Below are 20,000 nucleotides of genomic sequence, written 5' to 3' on the forward strand. Positions count from 1 at the left end.
CTGCATTGATAAGGGGCAAATACCTGAAACTAGTCTGCAGAAGCCTCCTGACCGCAAGGGGAAGCGGCTGACTCCTCAGTTCGAAGGTTTAATGGAAGACTAAAGCACATAGTGACCCCCTCACTGGTTTATATAAGTAGCAGTTAAGTACTGGGGTTGATTTTAACCTTTAGTTGCAAAATTAAGTTCTGTAGTTATTTCAGTCCGGATGTTTAAATATCTGCCAAAATAAAAAAAGAGAACTGGATATTTTCTGCAAGACACATTGTCTCGGTAAACTTGACACATCTCAACAGAAAACCGTTCCAAACATGGGGAAGCACTCCGTCGGTTACGACGATGAGGGTTCCGGTTGATCCGAATCAACGGAACAGCCTGCTCGTGAAATTAACGTGTAAGTGGCTGAGCACTCCACAGGACACATGCACCCTTAACGTAGTTCTCCGGGGAATTCAGCGTGACACAGAGAGTGACAAGGCCAGCCCTTTGAAATACAGGTACAACAGAAACAGGAAGTAAGAGTGAGAGAAAGTTGTGGTGAAAGAGTACAGCAGGGTCATCCTATGACCGTGAGTCCGCTACCCTAACCACTGGGCCATTGCGCCTCCACGTTCCAAAACATGACTTCCCCAACAAAAGATAGATCCGTATATAAAACTGCTTCCATGGTTAAGGGTGATTAAATTTCGAAGCGGATATCTCTGAAAAGAGTTAACCATGGGACCCCCTTATTTTTGTTTACATTTGTCCCTATTCCAGATTTTGGTCCTCAGATCATAATTACCCGTCTTAATTAACCCCTGCTTTATTAATTTTACCCTACCATACTCCCCACTTCATCATGCTACCCTCAACCACGCCTTTGCACACACAAACCCTCTGTTTCAATGTCTGGCTTCTTTAATTAATGATATTGCTGTGTCCTTGGGGTCTTAATAATCCCTTTAATTAGCTTCCTTTTAATTAGCTTTGCAGGCCACTCTAATTGCCTAATTAGTTACTCTCTCAATCTTGGATCTCTCTCTCTTTCTCTCGCTGTCTGCCTTTCTGTCGCTCTCTCTCTCTCTATATATATATATATATATATAGATATATATAATATATATATGTATATCTTATCTACCTATCTATATACCTATCTATATCTACCTATCTATCTCTACCTGTATATATCTACCTACCTATATCTATCTATCTATCTAGCTAGCTATTTATCTATCTATCTATCTATCTATCTATCTATCTATCTATCTATCTATCTATCTCTCCCCCCTCTCTCTCTTTTTATAATCAAGGACAAACTCTATATAAAGGATTTTATCAAGAAGCTAACATGTAAAAAAACAAAACATTTAGGTAAAAATTAATCCAAACTATTTATTTTTCTAAATATAATTCTAAAATTACAACAAGGGTAACAATTGAGTAATGCTACAAGGAGACTCCGAATGGCTCTGAAACTATTTATAAATAAAGTAGTTTCAGAGGCATTTGGTATCTTTTTCTAGCATGTGGCATTACTCAGTAGCTTCCCTGATTATAATTTTATAATTTCGAAATCAGTGGCAGACATCACTAGAAAAACCCTTATATGTTTGCAAACAAGCCTTGTCTTTCATCGTGATCCGGTGATTACTGCCCGTTGATAAGAGACAATAATCTCGAAACTGCTGTCTGGTGCGTATCACTCAGGCTTACAAGAAAGGGATGGCCTCCCTTTGCAAATACCATAAGGGCACAGAAAGTGTGCCTAAAGCCAGCTGGAGACGATGATCTCCTGGGGCTAAAATGCTACAGTAACGCCCACCCTTTGTGGTTAGCCATATTGAGATGGCTTTTATACTTTAAATTTTATAATTATATTTATAAAATTAAACACTTTGTGTGCGTGTATGTATATAGATATAGATATATAGATATAGATATATAGATATATAGATATAGATATAGATATATAGATATAGATATAGATATAGATATATAGATATATATAGATCTCCAGCCCTTATCTCTATCGCTGTGTTGCATTCTCAGACGCTTGCTCTCTTAGGCCTCCCCCCTTGTTTGGCTTTGGCTCTCTCTCTCTCTCACCCTTAACTCTGCCCTTTTTTCAGGCCCTTAAATCTCTCACATTTTTAGGCCTCTCTCCTCTCTGCTTCTCTGTCCATGCCTTTTTCTCTCTCCCTCCAGCTCTCTCTTCTCCCCTTTCTCCTCTGTGTATGCCTTTCTCTCTCTCAAACACACACACACACACAGAGTCTTGGGCTTCATTCAACTGGGGCCATTTTTTCCCCTTCTTTCTCTGGCGCCAGTCACACACAACTGTTTCTACCCCACACCCAAAAAGACAAACCTCTCTCTCTCCTTTCTTTCTCTCTCTCTCTCTCACACACACCACACACTTGGGCCTCACTCAATCAAGGTCGCCTTTTCCTTTTCCTTCTTCGGCGCCAATAAAAACCAAGTAACAATCACATGCAACAGTGGAACCATTCCGTTTCTGCCCCACCCCCCAAAAACACAAACCTCTCTGCCCCACCCCCCAAAAACACAAACCTCTCTGACCATCCTCCAGCTTTTGAAAACAATTTCTATTATATTCTGTTTAGTCGTTATTATCATTATTTGATTTTTAATTTTAATTTTAGTGAAATGAAAAATATCGTAGCATGGCCAGGAGAGATTCTCCTTGAAGAAGAAAAAGTACATTTGGTACTTTTTTAGTTACGACATAGCTATTGTACTCCAGATATTACTATAGCTCTTTCTTACATGGTTTGTACCCAGTAATAAAGGGCACTTTCTGTTGCTCCCTATTATGCAGTCTACATAGTAATATAGGGCTGTCACAGCTCCCTCTTACATAGACTGTACCTTGTAATACAGGGCTGTCATAGCCCCCTCTTACATAATCTTTACCTCATAATACAGGGCTGTCACAGCTCCCTGTTACATAGTCTGTACCTAGTAATACAGGGTTGGAACACTCATACCAGGCCCTCATTACTGGATGCAGCTTAAAGTCATTTTCAGGGCATATTGTGGATCCATGAGTGACCTTCTTTCAGAAGCAATTCCAAGAGATGCTAATTAATCCATTGCTGGGGTTAATCTGATTGTTTATATTGAGAATGACATTGTAGGGTTGGTGTGAGTGGCCAGTTTGAACATAAAAAAGCAGGTAGAATATTAGTTTAAATGCTAAAAGAATATATATATATATATATATATATACCGGAGTAAACACATAAATGTGAAACAAGGTGGAAAAAAGAGTACTCAAATACCAGTGGTAGAGTAATATGCTTTATTTAAAGCAGCAGAAAATTCAACAAAACCTGTTACTCTGAGTTTCCCGTTGCCGTTCGTCGGACAGTTTTAGCTAGAAAAACTAGCAAAAACTGTCCGACGAACGGCAACGGGAAACTCAGAGTAACAGGTTTTGTTGAATTTTCTGCTGCTTTAAATAAAGTATATATATATATATATATATATATATATAGAAACAATGAGGGAGACCTCTACATGGAGGCTGGTTCTGCTTGAAATAGCAGCCAAATCTCCCTCAATCCACACCTTACTCTCCTGTGTATGTATAACCCTTCAGCATTCTGATTTCTCTATCAAATTTAATGCTTATTTATCCACATGGTTTTTTAATTAATGCTGCATTATCTCATAGCTTTAAGATTTCAATGATGTGATAGCTTATTTTTAGAATGACATTGTAGGGTAGGTGAGAAAAGTAGGATCTACCCTCCGTACTTTGCCCAGTAATACAAGACTCTTATCATTACTTTGTCTTACCCTCTTCTGGGTACCACAGACTTCTATCATAGGTTTTCTTTCTTATCTAATCATCAATGTGTTCGATATTATGGAATCTTTCCTCCCAAATTCCAGATGCTACCCGTCCCATGGTTTGTGTTTTTTGCTGTTGTAATATTGTGAATTAAATAAGGTCAGTCGGTAGAATTGTTTGGCCAGTGTTGGTCAGCATCAGCATGATTTGGTCAAGGAATATTAACAGCAGTGCAGTGTGGGTTTGTGTATTGCCGTGATGTGGTGGCCTGTATTCTGTGTTTATATATATTGTGCATGTGTGTGCAGTACTTTATCTCTGGCATTATTACCTTTGTATCAAAGACAGCAAGCTGGCAGAGTTGTTAGCACGTTGAGCCGAATGCTTTGCGGTTCTGGGTTCAAATTCCATCGAGGTTGAGTTTGCTTTTCATCCTTTTGAGGTCAATGAAATAGGTACCAGTTACAGACTACCCCCTCCCCTCAAATTTCAAACACTGTGCCTATAGTGAAAGAATTATTATTACTATTATCATTATTGAGATAATGAGCTGGCAGAACCATTAGCACACTGGACAGAATGCTTAACAGCATTTCGTCTGCCTTTACGTTCTGAGTTCAAATTCCACCGAGGTCAACTTTCCCTTTCATCCTTTCGGGGTCGATTGAATAAGTACCAGTTATGCACTGGGGTCGATGTAATCGGCTTAATCCTTTTGTCTGTCCTTGTTAGTTCCCTCTATGCTTAGTCCCTTGTGGGCAATAAAGAAATAAGAATCGTTAGCACGCCGAGCGAAACGCCGAGGTCGACTTTGCCTTTCATCCTTTCGGGGTCGATAAATTAAGTACCAATTACGCACTGGGGTCGATGTAATCGACTTAACCCCTTGTTTGTCCCCTCTATGTTTAGCCCCTTGTGGGCAATAAAGAAATAAGAACCGTTAGCACGCTGGACAAAACGCTTAGCGGTATTTTGCTCATCACTACATTCTGAGTTCAAATTCCAGCAAAGTCGACTTTGCCTTTCATCCTTTTGGGGTTGATAAAATTTGTACCAGTTATGTACTGGGTTGACGTAATTGACTTAATCCCTTCCCTTGAATTTGAGGCCTTGTGCTTCCAGTAGAAAGGATTATTATTATTATATATATGCAGGAGTGGCTGCGTGGTAAGTAGCTTGCTTACGAACCACATGGTTCCGGGTTCAGTCCCACAGCATGGCACCTTGGACAAGTGCCTTCTACTATAGCTTCAGGTCGACCAAAGCCTTGTGAGTGGATTTGGTAGAAGGAAACTGAAAGAAGCCCATCGTATATATGTGTGTGTATATGTTTGTGTGTCTGTGTTTACGTCCCCGTAAATGGTGCCTTGTACATTCCACTGGTACGGGTGCAAGTGACGCAACCCTGGCATTGGCCATTTTGGGGCTGTGGGTTATGTGTACATGACACATCAGAGATATAAAGTATTGTACATGCATACACATATATAAACAATGGAGTTGGTGTGGTTTGTGATGTAACGGATTCTAGGACTTTGGTTGTGGTGATTCATCAGTGAAGTGTAACCCCTCGAATATATGTGTGTGTGTGTGTGGTATGGTGGTGTACATGTTGTGTGTCCTTAATATATAAAACGCTGTGTGTGTGTGTGCATAACATGCTTTGTGCTTATCTATTTGTCTCCCCCACCCCACCTACCTCTTTCTCTCTCTCTCTCTCCATATATATATATATATATATATATATATATTTATACAAAATTTAGAGGACTGACCACTAAAGTGGACAGCCTATATGCTAAACATAGACATCAAATCGCCATTACCACGAAGAATGTGTTCTCAAGAAAAATCTCAGCAAAAAAAACCAAAATGTAAAAATAAGCAAGACAAATGAAAATATACGAAATATGTATATATATATATATATATATATAGAATGGTTGTATACTGTCAATCTAACGTGACAGTAGGGAATTACACCACTGCTGTTTAGCCCTAGGAAGCATCGACGCTTCCTGATGGCTTCGACACATTTTTTCCTGTGTCCTTATAAAAAAAAAGGTGTCGAAGCCCTCAGGAAGCGTTGATGCTTCCTAGGGCTAAACAGCGGTGGTGTAATCCCCTACTATCACGTTAAAGTGACAGTATACAACCATTCTATCGCCCCACCACCGTACATATCTCTACGAGATATTTAGAAATTTAATATTCTTATATATATATATATATGTATATATATATATGTATATATATATATATATATGTATATATATATATATATATGTATATATATATATGTTATATATATATATAGTATATATATATATATTATATATATATATATGTATATATATATATATATGTATATAATATATGATGAATATTATGTATATATATATATGTGATATATATATGTATATATATTGTATATATATATATGTATATATATATGTATACATATATATGTATACATATATATGTATATATATATATAAATATATATATGTGTTATATATATGTGTTGTGATATATAATATGTGTTATATATATTAGATATGTATATATAATGTATATATATATATATGTATATATATAGTTATATATATATGTATACATATATATGTATATATATATATGTATAATATATATGTATATTATATGTATATATATGTATATATGTATATATATATATATGTATATATATGTATATATGTATTATATATATATATATTATGTATTATATGTATATTATGTATATATATTATATGTATATATATGTATATATATATATGTATATATATATATGTATACATATATATGTATATATATATATGTATACCATATAATGTATATATAGGGTATATATATGTATATATATGTATATATATATATATATATATATATATATATGAGATACCAACTTTTAAAAGCGTGAAAATCAGACTAAGTTGAAATTTCAGTGATTGATATAGTCTTCTATAGACAAACTCATATACACACACACACACACAAAATATGGGGTTTTAGTTCACTGGTGATCTAAACGATTAGGTACGCTAGATAATTGCTGTAACAGATTACTGGTACTCCAAGGTTTAAGCCGGGTCGGTAGTTATGGAGCCATTTCAGATTTCCGATGCAGCGGATATAGAATTGTTAAAGAGGAGAACAGCAACAAACGTTAAGGCAAGACAAACATCTCAAGTCATTTACGGTATTTTCATAGGAAGACATTTGATATCTTCCAGCTGTTTCTAGTATTTCCCCAATTAGGGGATATTTCGTCATCAGAGACAGGAAAAGATGGGGAAAATGGGAATGGTATATATTAATGAGAGGATGGCATGGAGGGAGGGAGTAAGTCCGTGGTTCAGCTTTCCACAGTTATAGAAACAAGAGCATGAGTCCTTAGGTGCAACCTTGCCTAGACCCATGAGCGTAAGTCTTTAGGTGCAATCCTGTGTAAGGTCCATGTGAAACAAGTAAAAGAATATATATATGTGTGTGGTGAAAAGTTCCTGCATTTAAGTAAAAGAAAATACGAGAGGATCAGTTAATTATGATTTTATTCAACACGTTAAAAGCACCAACCGATTGTGGCCGATGCCAGACCCATCCCCTGGCACCTGTGCAGGTGGCACGTAAAAAACACCCACTACACTCGCGGAGTGGTTGGCATTAGGAAAGGCATCCAGCTGTAGAAACACTGCCAGATCAGACTGGAGCCTGGTGCAGCCCTGGCTTCCCAGACTCCGGTCAAACCGTCAAACCCGTGCTAGCACAGAAAACGGATGTTAAACGATGATGATGATGATGATATTCCCCTCTCAGATTCACACTTATTGCAGCAGTCCTTCAGTTTTTCTAAGCCCTGTAAAATAGCCTCCCACTATGTCTTTCACGATATTCTTAAAGCCTGGAACTTTCCAGCACTTTTTCCTATGTAGTGTTATGTACTAAAGGTTTAGCGTTTCAGATTTTGAATGACCGTACATAAGAGAACTGCCGGTTGTTGATTTATATGAAAAATTAGCAGAAACAGGTAGATTCAGTTGGGTGGAAAATAATAAAATAATAAAAATAAAGAACTTGATTTTCATAATCTGATTAACTCGTTATAAAAGCTCATGTGTATCTGACTACATATGGAGGAACGAAGGACCACAAAATCACCAAGCTGAAGAGAAATACTTCTTTCATTGACCCTGCATTCTGTTATATATGGTAGTAACAAATGCATTCTCTGTCTTACTGAGAAGATTAATATCTTTCTATATATAAAGCTGAAGTTGTCTGTGTATGGCAAGTTTGGTAGCCTTCAACTAACACTATCTCCTCTGAGACTCTGTGGCGCAAGTTGACCAAAATTGAAAGTATGATAGAAGAAGGCTTGCTCTTCCTTCTGTAGAAGAAAAAATTCAAATCGGACCATGTTAAGACCAAAAATTGTTTACATCAAAAAGGTGCTTTTTTTCTATGAAAATCCCCATTTTTTACAATTTTTTTACTGTTGTGTTGCCATTTTTCGGTGTATTTCAAACAGAAAAATGTTCATTTAAAGAGAATAACAAGCTACATAATGCAAAATTTTTACTTTTCAAAAATTCCAATTCTAAAGGGTCGAAACAAACCCGAGCAACGTCGGGCGATATTGCTAGTTATATTATAAAATTTCAATTTTCTAAATAAAAAATCTGAATTTACTTACAGATGTAGACACATGAGTAAATTTCTACTAAAACAGATTTAAGCTACTCAGTTGCTAATGAACGTTTTTTTTTCTCTTAGTGCTATAAAAAACTTTTATTTTTTTCATTTTATTGTTTTTCATGTAAGAGTAGTTTTCGTTGCGTCATTCAGTTTTACATTACATGCGTGATTAACTTTTAATTTTAAAATAAGTTTCCTTTTTTTCTCGCCGTTAGAAAACATCAAACATAAAAACTTTACAGCATCTCTTCCAGATCGTCACATTCTGAGTTCTAATTCTGCCCAGGTCAACTTTGCGTTTCTCCTTCCAGGGTCAATGAAATAAAATTCCAGCCAAGTAACGGAAGTGATATAATTAACACCCCACCCTCTAAACTTTTGGTCTTAAACTAAAATTTCAAACTATTATTATTATTATTATTATTATTATTATTATTATTATTATTATTATCATTATTATTATTATTATTATTATTATTATTATCATTATAAGATCATTGCCATTATTATTACTATTGTTATTATTATTATTATTTATTAGTATAATAATTATTATTGCATTTCGTCTGTCTTCACATTCTGAGTTCAAATTCCGTTAAGGTTGACTTTGCCTTTCATCCTTTCGGGGGTCAATAAATTAAGTACCAGTTACACACTGGGGTTGGTGTAATCGACTGATCCCCTCAGCTGGCCAAGTCATTACTACAATAGGCAAGTTGCTTTGTGGTATTTCATTCGTCTTAACGTTCTGAGTTCAAATCCTGCTGAGGTCAGCTTTGCCTTTTCTCTTTTTGGGGTCATTAAAATAAGTAGCAGTCGAATACTGGGGTTGATCTAATTGACTTGATCCCTCTCACAAAATTGCTGGCCCCGTGGCAAAATTTGAAACCAATACTGAGCACATTCTGATACACACACACAATATATATACGTGTGTGTATGTGTATGTGTGCGAGTATGTACAAATATCTGTGTGTAGGTATGTTATATCATAAGTTGATAGATTACACTGTGTCTCACCTTAGTCTGTTTACTCACACACACACACAAACAGAAATTCAGACATAAACACATACGTGTTTATATATATATACGCACACACACACACATCTCAAGTGGAATCTACCTTCTTTCCTTTTGATGTTTATAAACTCAGTTCCCAGCATGTAGAATGTATACAGGTATGGATATATATATGCATGTATGTATATATGTATGCATGTATGTATGTGTATAATTGTATGCATGTATGTGCATGTGTGTATCTGTGTGTGTGTATATATCTATCTATATATATATTTATATGTGTATGTATATTTGTGTGTGTATATATATATATGTATGCATGTGTGTATGTATGTATAACATCAATAGATTTTTTTCTGTATACACGTGCATTAGTGTGTGTGTGTATATGCATGTACATGTTTATAAGTGTGTGTAATTGTTTAGCCTAAGATAATTAACGAGCAATTAGTTAAGACCCTAGACTATTTCCACTAACGAACTTTTCTAATTCTTGGTATTAATTCTGCCATTGTTTTTGTTTTTGTTGTCGTTGTTTGTAGGAGCTGGAGAGGCAGGTACATTTCCGGCAACAAGCGCATCGCCTTATTGCCGAGGTGAGGGCCGACCTGGAGAAGCAGAGCGGATATATATCTGTAGGTGAGTGACGCTTATTTCTTTATTGGCCACAGGGGGCTACGCATAGAGGGGACAAACAAGGACAGACAAACATACACACATACACATACGACAGGCTTCTTTCAGTTTCTGCCTACCAAATCCACTCACGAGGTTATAGTAGCGGACACTTGCCCAAGGTGCCACGCAGTGGGACTGAACCCGGAACCATGTGGCTGGTAAGCAAGTTACTTACCACACAGCCATTCCTACACCTGTAAGAAGTTTCCAATCATCATCTGTTGTCCTCAGGGGTAATTGTCTTGGGTGGGTGCAGATTATTGTCCGGGAGGGGGGGTAAATGTCCTAGACTCGCTGGTGCTGGTGGTCATGGTGGGATGGGTGGGGTGATGAAGGTACTGGTGGGATGGGTGGGGGTGATGAAGGTACTGGTGATTGTGATGGTGGGATGGATGAGGGTGATTGGAGCATCAGTGGTGATAGCGGCTGTGGTGGTGGTGGGGGGCATGGTGGGGTTGATGGGATGATGTAAATGCGAGGATGTGGAACAAGTATGGTGTTATTGGACGCTCAGGAAAGGAAAGAAAGAAGGAGGATTTTAACGTTTCGAGCGGAGCTCTTCGTCAGAAACATAGAAAAAATAAGGAAAAGTCCAAGAAAGGGAAGACAGAGGGAAAAAATCGCCAACGATTCACACGGGGTCACATATTGAAATGACTGGAAGGGAATGGGTGAAGAAAAAGTTCTTTCAAAGACGGGAGAGTGCAAGAGAAGGAGGTATATGTGGGTATGTGCATGCGTGCAGGTCTGTGTGTGTGTGTGTGTGTAATGATAGCATGTGTGTGTGTGTGGTTGGGCTTAGTATCATATGTATGTATATATAATGTTGTTTTGTTGCAATTTTTCAGAGAAAGATCTTGACAACAACACAAAGTTCCAACCCTTGAAACTAAAAAGGTTATCATTAACCAAACCCAACATCAACTTGAGCCCCATCTCGTCGCCTGGGCCCACAGATACCAGAGAAGATGTGCCCACCCCTACGGTAACTACCGACTTCATTATTATTGTTGTTGTTGTTGTTGTTGTTATTAAGGAAGCAAGCTGGCAGAATTACTGCACAAAATGGTTAGCACCATTTCATCTGTGCTTACGTTCTGAGTTCAAATTCAGGTGACATCTACTTTGCGTTTCATCCTTTCAAGGTCAATGAAATAAGGCCCAAGGGAGCACTTACCGCCTCCCCCAATATTGCTGACCTTCTATCAAAATTTGAAACCATTGTTACTGGGGTTAATTTAACTGGCTAGCTCCCTCCCCATAAAATTTCAGGCCTCGGACCTCTAGTAAAGAGGATTATTATTATTGAGTGAGAGTGGAGGCACAATGGCCCAGTGGTTAGGGCAGCGGACTCGCGGTCGTAGGATCACGGTTTCGATTCCCAGACCGGGCGTTGTGAGTGTTTATTGAGCGAAAACACCTAAAAGCTCCACGAAGCTCCGGCAGGGGATGTGGTGATCCCTGCTGTACTCTTTCACCACCATATTCTCTCTCACTCTTACTTCCTGTTTCTGTTGTACCTGTATTTCAAAGGGCTGGCCTTGTCACTCTCTGTGTCACGCTGAATATCCCCGAGAACTACGTTAAGGGTACACGTGTCTGTGGAATGCTCAGCCACTTACACGTTAATTTCATGAGCAGGGCTGTTCCGTTGATTCGGATCAACCGGAACCCTTGTCGTCGTAACCGACGGAGTGCTTCCATCCATATTGAGTGAGAGAGCAGTGCATGCCATCAAAGTGACACTGGGGTACAAATATACAAAGCCCAGTATACCCATCATGATTACCCATCTGATAAGGGTACACCAGGCACATGCATCACAACCATATGTGCGCGACATGGTGATCTCATATCAGGATAAACAGCGCATGACCTTGCAGGTGGGGCCCATTTAAAATTTTCTTCTGGTCGAGTAACCCATCCCGCTCAAAAGGTCCTTGAATAAGGGTTGTGTAAGGATGTAGAACGAACCACCCATGTTTCCAAAGGCGAATTATCCAAACCCAAAGAATCCCTCTCAACACATGGCTATGATTTTCCCCCACTACTTCTGCTTGTGATCAGAGATGCACATATCGTCAGCCACTAAGGGACATGCTCAACTGGTTAAGGTCAAACAACTGACAAGCAAATCTGTGGTATTGAGCAGAATATTTGCTGTAAAACCCATCTTATTTTTTATTATTATCATTATCTTCTTCTTCTTCTTCTTCTTCTTCTTCTCCTTCTTTTTCTTCTCTTTCTTCTCCTTCTCTTTCTTCTGCTTCTTCTTCTTCTTCTTCTTCTTCTTCTTCTTCTTCTTCTTCTTCTTCTTCTCCTTCTTCTTCTTCCTCTTCTTCTCCTTCTTCTTCTTCTTCTTCTTCTTCTTCTTCTCCTCATTCTCCTTCTTCCTCTCTTTCCTCTCTCCTCCTCGTCTTCCTCATTCTTCTTCTCATCGTCCACCCTCTTTCTTTCTTTCTCTCTCTCTTTCAGCCTCCTCCACATGACGAAGATGAAATCTTTGACACCCAAAACAGTTTACTCAAAGTTCCAGGTTTATCAGAAGGTATGGCCTCTGCAAAGACTCTTTCTCACACTTTTGCACCTTTCTCTCTCTCTCTCTCTCTCTCTCTCTCTAAATACCATACCTGTACCCTATCTGGTACCCTGTACACATCCAGGGGTAAGATAGGCATAGCCTATGTGGCAAGGAGTAAGCTTCACGACCTCATGGTTCCAGGTTCAATCCTAATCCGTTGCACCTTGGCAAATGTTTTCTACTGTAGCTTCTGACCGACCAGAGCCTTGTAAGAGGATTTAGACGGAAACTGGAAGAAGCCTGCTGTTGATCAGTTAACGTCCATTGTCCCTGCCGGCATGGGTTGGACGGCTTGACTGGGCTGGTCAGCTGGAAGGCTGCACCAGACCCCTTTCTAATTTGGCTGGATGCCCTTCCTAACACCATCCACTCCGAGAGTGTAATGGGTGCTTTTGCGTGCCACTGGCACGGGTGCCATTTGCGTGACACCTGGGTGCATTTGCATAAAAGAGATATATACGTGTGTATATACATATATCTCTTTTACTCTTTTACCTGTTTCAGTTGTTTGACTGTGGCCATGCTGGGGCACCGCCTTTAGTCGAACAAATTGACCCCAGGACTTATTCTTTGTAAGCCTAGTACTTATTCTATCGGTGTCTATTTGCCGAACCACTATGTTACGGGGATGTAAACACACCAGCATCGGTTGTCAAGCGATGTTGTGGGGGGTGGGGACAAACACACACACACAAGCATATACACACATATACCCAACCCGTGCTAGCACGGAAAACGGGCGTTAAGCGATGATGATGATGATGATATATACGACGGGCTTTTTTCAGTTTCCGTCTTCCAAATCCACTCACAAGGCTTTGGTTGGCCCAAGGCTATAGCAGAAGACACTTGCCCAAGGTGCCATGCAGTGGGACTGAACCTGGAACCATGTGGTTTTTAAGCAAGCTACTTACCACACAGCCACTCCTGTGCCTGTGTATATATTCTGTGTGTGTGTGTGTGTGTGTGTGTGTGGTGTGAATATATATTACAAAAGAAACCTTTTATTTTTCAGAATCAGGTTAATTAATCCAAAAACTTGATAATCTCATTAGCAATCACTAATCACTGACATTTAGGAATCTCGTTTAACTTATAAAGGTTAATTAATACGTCTTAGTATAACGAGCTCGCTGGACTGGTCTACGTTCGGCTGCTTCTTTCATCTGTTACTCGTTTCGCTTGTTAGACTGTGCCCATGCTGGGGCACCACCTTCAAGAATTTTGGTTAATTGAATCAACTGGAGTGTTTGTTTTTCTATTTAAGCCTCGTATTTATTTTATTACTCTCCTTTGCTGAACTGCTAAGCTATGGGGATGTAAACGCATACATAAAGACACACGGACACACATATATGTGGGTGTTTGTGTATATACATATATATATATATATATATATATAGGTGCGGGCATGGCTGTGTGGTTAGGGAGCTTGCTTCCTAGCTGCATGGTTTCGGGTTCAGTCCCACTGCATGGCACTTTGGGCGGGTGTCTTCCACTATAGCCCCGAGTCGACCAAAGCTTTGTGATTGAATTCGGTAGGTGGAAGTTACTGCCGTGTGCGTATAGCTGCTCAGTGCCCCTCTGAAAAAGAGAGAGGGAGTGTATATGTATATGTATATATATATATATATATATATATTTATATATATATATATATCATCATCATCGTTTAACGGCTGTTTTCCGCGCTAGCACTGGTTGGATAGTTCAACCGGGGTCTGGGAAGCCAGGGGCTGCACCAGGCTCCAGTCTGATCTGGCAGTGTTTCTACAGCTGGATGCCCTTCCTAACGCCAACCACTCCGCGAGTGTAGTAGGTGCTTTTTACGTGCCACCTGCACAGGTGCCAGGGGGGTCCGGCATCGGCCACGATCGGTTGGATCTTTTAACGTGCCACCGGCACGGAAGCCAGCCAAGGCGGCGCTGGCAACGGCCACGTTCGGATGGTGCTTTTTATGTGCCACCGGCACAGAAGCCAGTCGGGGAGGCGCTGGCATCGGCCATGTTCGGATGGTGCTTTTTATGTAACATAATAGTTTAGATAGAAACCATAGGTTTCATATCTAGCGTGAACTAGACATTTCTTCATTATTTCTAAATGATAACCATTCTCTGCAAGGAATGGTTTTGTTTTAGACACAAGAATGTCAGGGATTGTTCAAGAAATATTCCTCTAAAAAGATTATGGCCGAGTGAGTTGTCTTCCTTCGCTTGGTAGATAGGTTTTACAATTATGAAGTAAAAATTTCCGAAAATGTGGACAACTCCCCACAGCTTCCGTCCTGATGTTCAGGTAGCCTCCTGGCTCATGTGAGTTTATGATGAAGATGGTAAAATGAAAATGATGGCAACAACAATGACGATGATGACGATGATGATGATGATGATGATGATGAATGATGATGATGATGATGATGATGACAATGATGATGATGATGATGATGACAATGATGACGATGACGATGATGATGACAATGATGACGATGATGATGATGATGATGATGATGACAATGATGATGACGATGATGACGATGATGATGATGATGACGATGATGATGATGACAATGATGACGATGATGATGATGATGACAATGATGACGACGATGATGATGATGATGATGACAATGGTTATGGTCAGGACCATCATATCAAAGATGATGACAGTGATGATGATGATGACAATGATTATGACAATGATGATACACACAAACACATATACACCAACTAATGTCTGTCTGTTTGTCCTCTTTTTCAGATGGTTTAACAGATTCAGTGACCTTCTGGGACATGTTATCGACATCTTCACAAGAGGTCAGTCTCACATAATAAATATATATATATTTACTCAGACCTCTAGCAACCTCTTCCTTTTCTGGTCATTCCAGCATGCGGTGACCATCCAATACAAATGTATTTGTTCTTTCTCTCCATTTTTTTTTCTTTCCTTTTATTTTTCCTGATTTTTAACCGAATATAATTCTGTTTGCTTGTTTGTTTTTACTTTGCCTTCATGACTTTTTTTATTTTTGCACCACACACACAACACACATACATACACACAACACAAACACACACACAACACATACACACACATACATGCACACACACACATACATACACACAACACATATACACACATACAAATACATGCACACACACACAACGCATACACACACAACACATGCACACATACATACAAACACACATACACACACAATACATACACACACACACATACACACAGACAAGCACATACTCAGATGTAAATACACACACACACAGATATCCTGTCCACTGTAACTGCTTTTTCATTACCACCACCACAACTACCACCACCGCCACCACCACAACTACCATCACCACCACCACCACCACTGACACTGTTTCTCTCTCTTTCTCCGTCCTTTGCTACAGGAACTGAAAGACACCAACCAATATGTAAAGAGTGAAACCGAAGCGCTGGAGCGTGAACAGACGCAGATCGATGAGCGTGCCGCGAGCCTGGAGATGGAGCTACGGACGGTCATGAAGAAAGGTGAGTGAGGGTTGGCCAGAGCTACAAATACTGTATACACGGACATGTAGTTTTAAATGTAAAAAGTGTGTCATCTTCAATAGAAGGATTATTGTGTATCATCATCATCGTTTAACGTCCGCTTTCCATGCTAGCATGGGTTGGACGGTTCGACTGGGGTCTGGGAAGCCAGAAGGCTGCACCAGGCCCAGTCTGATCTGGCAATGTTTCTACGGCTGGATGCCCTTCCTAACGCCAACCACTCCATGAGTGTAGTGGGTGCTTTTTACGTGCCACCAGCACAGGTGCCAGACGAAGCTGGCAAACGGCCACGATCGGATGGTGCTTTTTATGTGCCACCAGCACAGGGGCCAGGCGAGGCTGGCAACGGCCACGATTGGATAGTGCTTACACACACACACACACACACGTACACTCAATGTCTGTTCCGTTGTGTCCACTATTTCCAGGCAACAATCGGTCCAAGGAAGAGCAACTGATGCAAGAATGGTTTCTTCTGGTCAACAAGAGAAACGCTTTGATTCGGAGACAGATGCAACTCAACATTCTGTAAGTACACAACTCACTCTCTCTCTCTCTATCTCTCATTTTATCTCTCTCATTACCACCAGTTTTACATCTACTTTGCATGGGTCAGACCATATGTATATATATGTATGTGTGTATATATATATGTGATATATATATGTGTGAGTATATCTATATATATATATATGTATATTATATGTTACGTATGTTTGTGTGTATATATATATATATACACACACACAAACATGCATATACATGCACAAGCTTATATATACATATACACATGCATTCACACACATACATATATGTGTGTTTGTGTGTGTATATATATATATATATATATATATATATATAAGTTGATTACATTGACCCCAGTACATGACTGGTACTTACCTGAAAGAATAAAAAAAGTTGACCTCAGTGGACCTTGAATAATAATAATAAATATATTAATGTTTTCTTTTTTCTTTTGTTGTTTGCAGAGAGAAAGAGGATGACTTAGAAAGGAAGTTCCAATTATTGACACGAGAGATACGGAACATTATGGACATTGACGGTAAGTCGTCGTCAGAATCATCGCCAAGTCATCGTCATCGTCATCATCACCACTATTGCTATTGGTATTTGTTTATTTCTGTTGCTTTGTTATCATTCGGTTTCAGTTAAAAGTTCAAAGTGGACTAAACCTTTCACAATAACTCTGAGCACCTTTTCAAACTCCACCCGTCTAACACCCGTGGACATATTTACAAAGTAAGAAACCAACACAGCTCCTCCCATGACTTTCGGAAACATTTTTTCACGCTGAGAGTTGCTGAAGCATGGAACAAACTGCCGGCATCGGTTGTTGGTTGTCGGAGCACTGCATCCTTCAAACCTTCCATGCTTTCTGAGATTCGCCAACACTACACCTGATTTCCTCCCCTCCATACACACACTGAAGCATGGAACAAACTGCCGGCATCAGTTGTTAGTTGTCGGAGCACTGCATCCTTCAAACCTTCCATGCTTTCTGAGATTCGCCAACACTACACCTGATCTTCTCCCCTCCATACACACACTGAAGCATGGAACAAACTGCCGGCATCAGTTGTTAGTTGTCGGAGCACTGCATCCTTCAAAACTTCCATGCTTTCTGAGATTCGCCAACACTACACCTGATTTTCTCCCCTCCATACACACAAGCAAGCATCTATCTGACTCATACACTGTTCACTTTCCAGACATTTCTACATTACTGCATGTACTTTATACGCACTTTCTGACAAGTTGTGGTGCACCTGAGCACTGTATACAATAATTTCATTATTATTATTATTATATCCCCCCAAAGAGATAACAACACCTTTCGTGGGTGAAGACCTTCTTTAAAAGCCTGGGGTGCTCGTGTTATCCCTTTCCCTACCCACTGTCTTTGGTGCTTGACATTTTTATAGAGGACCCACTTCTTGCCACCAGTCACTCTTTGGTCCCAAAAAGGTTCTTTCGGGAAACGTGGCGAGGGAGAGATTAAAACACGGGAACAGAGAGAGAGAGTTAAAATGAAAAGTGCAGGACGAGTGCACACACACTGGGCTTGGTGGCAGGCAATGAGTAAGTAAACAAAGCACCTCCTCGCCCCCCCCCACACATTTATATAGAGTGTGAGTGAAAGTTTTATGAATGTGGTTCCATTTGGAAATCCCTGGTCAAAGATTACGATTCTCATTGTTTTATTTTGTTTTGTTTTTTTGTTTGTAGACTGGCAAAAGACGGAAGCACAGAAGAAGCGAGAGAAACTGCTCCTGGACAAGCTGGTTGCCGTGGTGAACAAGAGAGACGAGTTAGTGCAGCATCTGGACACACAGGAGAAAGCGTGAGTGTTCATCTTTGTTTTTGGTCACGTGATTCGTCAGCATCATCACCACCACCACCACCTTTATTATCATTATCATCATCAACATCATCATCAACATTAGTATCATCATCATCATCATCATATCAATGATGTGTCCTCCCTTGTTGTTGTATAGCCCCAGGTCAGTCTTGATCCAGCAGACCTTTCATCAAAGATGTTCCAGCTGTGACTATCCTGTCTTATATTCAGACATAGTGTATCTAGGACTACATTATCTAATGTGTCCTTCCCTGTTGCTGTTGTTTAGCCCCAGGTCAGCCTCATTCAAGCTGACCTATGATCAGAGATGTTCCAGCTGTGACCATCTTGTCTTTTATTTAGACACAGTAGTCCAACCCATGCTAGCATGGAAAGCGGACGTTAAACGATGATGATGATGATGATGAATGTGTCCTTCCCTGTTGCTGTTGTTTAGCCCCAGGTCAGTCCCGATCCAGTAGATCTATGATCAAAGATGTTCCAGCCGAGACCATCCTGTCTTTTATTCAGACATAGTGTACCTCGGACTACATTACATAATGCATCCTTCATTTTTTTTTTTTCTTTTATAGGCAGTAGGGTGTGATTTAAGTCTTTCAGGGATGAGAAAGATAGGCCAAAAACAAAAAAAACTCTAACAAAGCAAAAACTTATATTCTTGTTCTTTTGTCGATTGACCTTTGGCACCAAATGGATCCAACTGACAAATGTTCCTGTTTGTGTCGCAGAAATTGTTGCCAAGTGTAAGGGCAGCTTCTGATTCTCTGATTTAGGGAGTGGTGTGTTTTCTGAGCTACCAACCAAGCAACGAAAAGAATTTTAAGTTTCTGATTCAATTATATACCATTATTCTTGCTCACAACATCATAAGCGGAAAGTGTCACCTCTCGAAAGAGATGTTCTTCACTCCTGTTCCAGAGCGTCGGCTGCGGGGTCACTCCGAAAAGCTCTATCTGCGACGATTTCATCTCAATCGAAGGAGAGGGGCTTTCTCCGTCCGGGTTGCGGTTCCGTGGGATAAGCTGCCGGACAAGATAGTGAAGATGCTGACGACTGCTCGGTTCAAAGTCTCCCTTGACCACAAATGGCCTGAACTCTTTACATGAACACCACCCTGTACATAACTCCATGTCCCCCTACATGGCCTTGCTTTTTGCTTTTTGAGCCCAAAAATTAACTAACTAACTAACTCATGAAACCTATAAAAATAAGTGGGGCTTTATTTGCACCCACCCAACTTGAAAGAGTTAAGGCAGGTT

General features: G+C 39.7%; 1 protein-coding gene across 1 annotated transcript in view; it reads left to right on the plus strand.

The window, feature by feature from the left end:
• The first annotated feature begins 3,946 nt into the window (after positions 1-3,946).
• The window catches only part of LOC115226220 (EH domain-binding protein 1), a 17,706-nt gene continuing 1,652 nt past the window's right edge, over positions 3,947-20,000 (plus strand). Inside the window, exons 1-9 of the mRNA XM_029797243.2 lie at positions 3,947-3,961; positions 10,084-10,180; positions 11,068-11,204; positions 12,695-12,767; positions 15,558-15,613; positions 16,217-16,337; positions 16,787-16,886; positions 17,348-17,421; positions 18,606-18,720. Of these exons, the coding sequence (XP_029653103.1) occupies positions 15,590-15,613; positions 16,217-16,337; positions 16,787-16,886; positions 17,348-17,421; positions 18,606-18,720 (434 nt within the window). The 5' untranslated portion in view covers positions 3,947-3,961; positions 10,084-10,180; positions 11,068-11,204; positions 12,695-12,767; positions 15,558-15,589. The remainder of the gene's footprint in view (positions 3,962-10,083; positions 10,181-11,067; positions 11,205-12,694; positions 12,768-15,557; positions 15,614-16,216; positions 16,338-16,786; positions 16,887-17,347; positions 17,422-18,605; positions 18,721-20,000) is intronic.

This window comes from Octopus sinensis, linkage group LG29, assembly GCF_006345805.1.
Source record: "Octopus sinensis linkage group LG29, ASM634580v1, whole genome shotgun sequence".
Classification (NCBI taxonomy): Eukaryota; Metazoa; Mollusca; class Cephalopoda; order Octopoda; family Octopodidae; genus Octopus; species Octopus sinensis.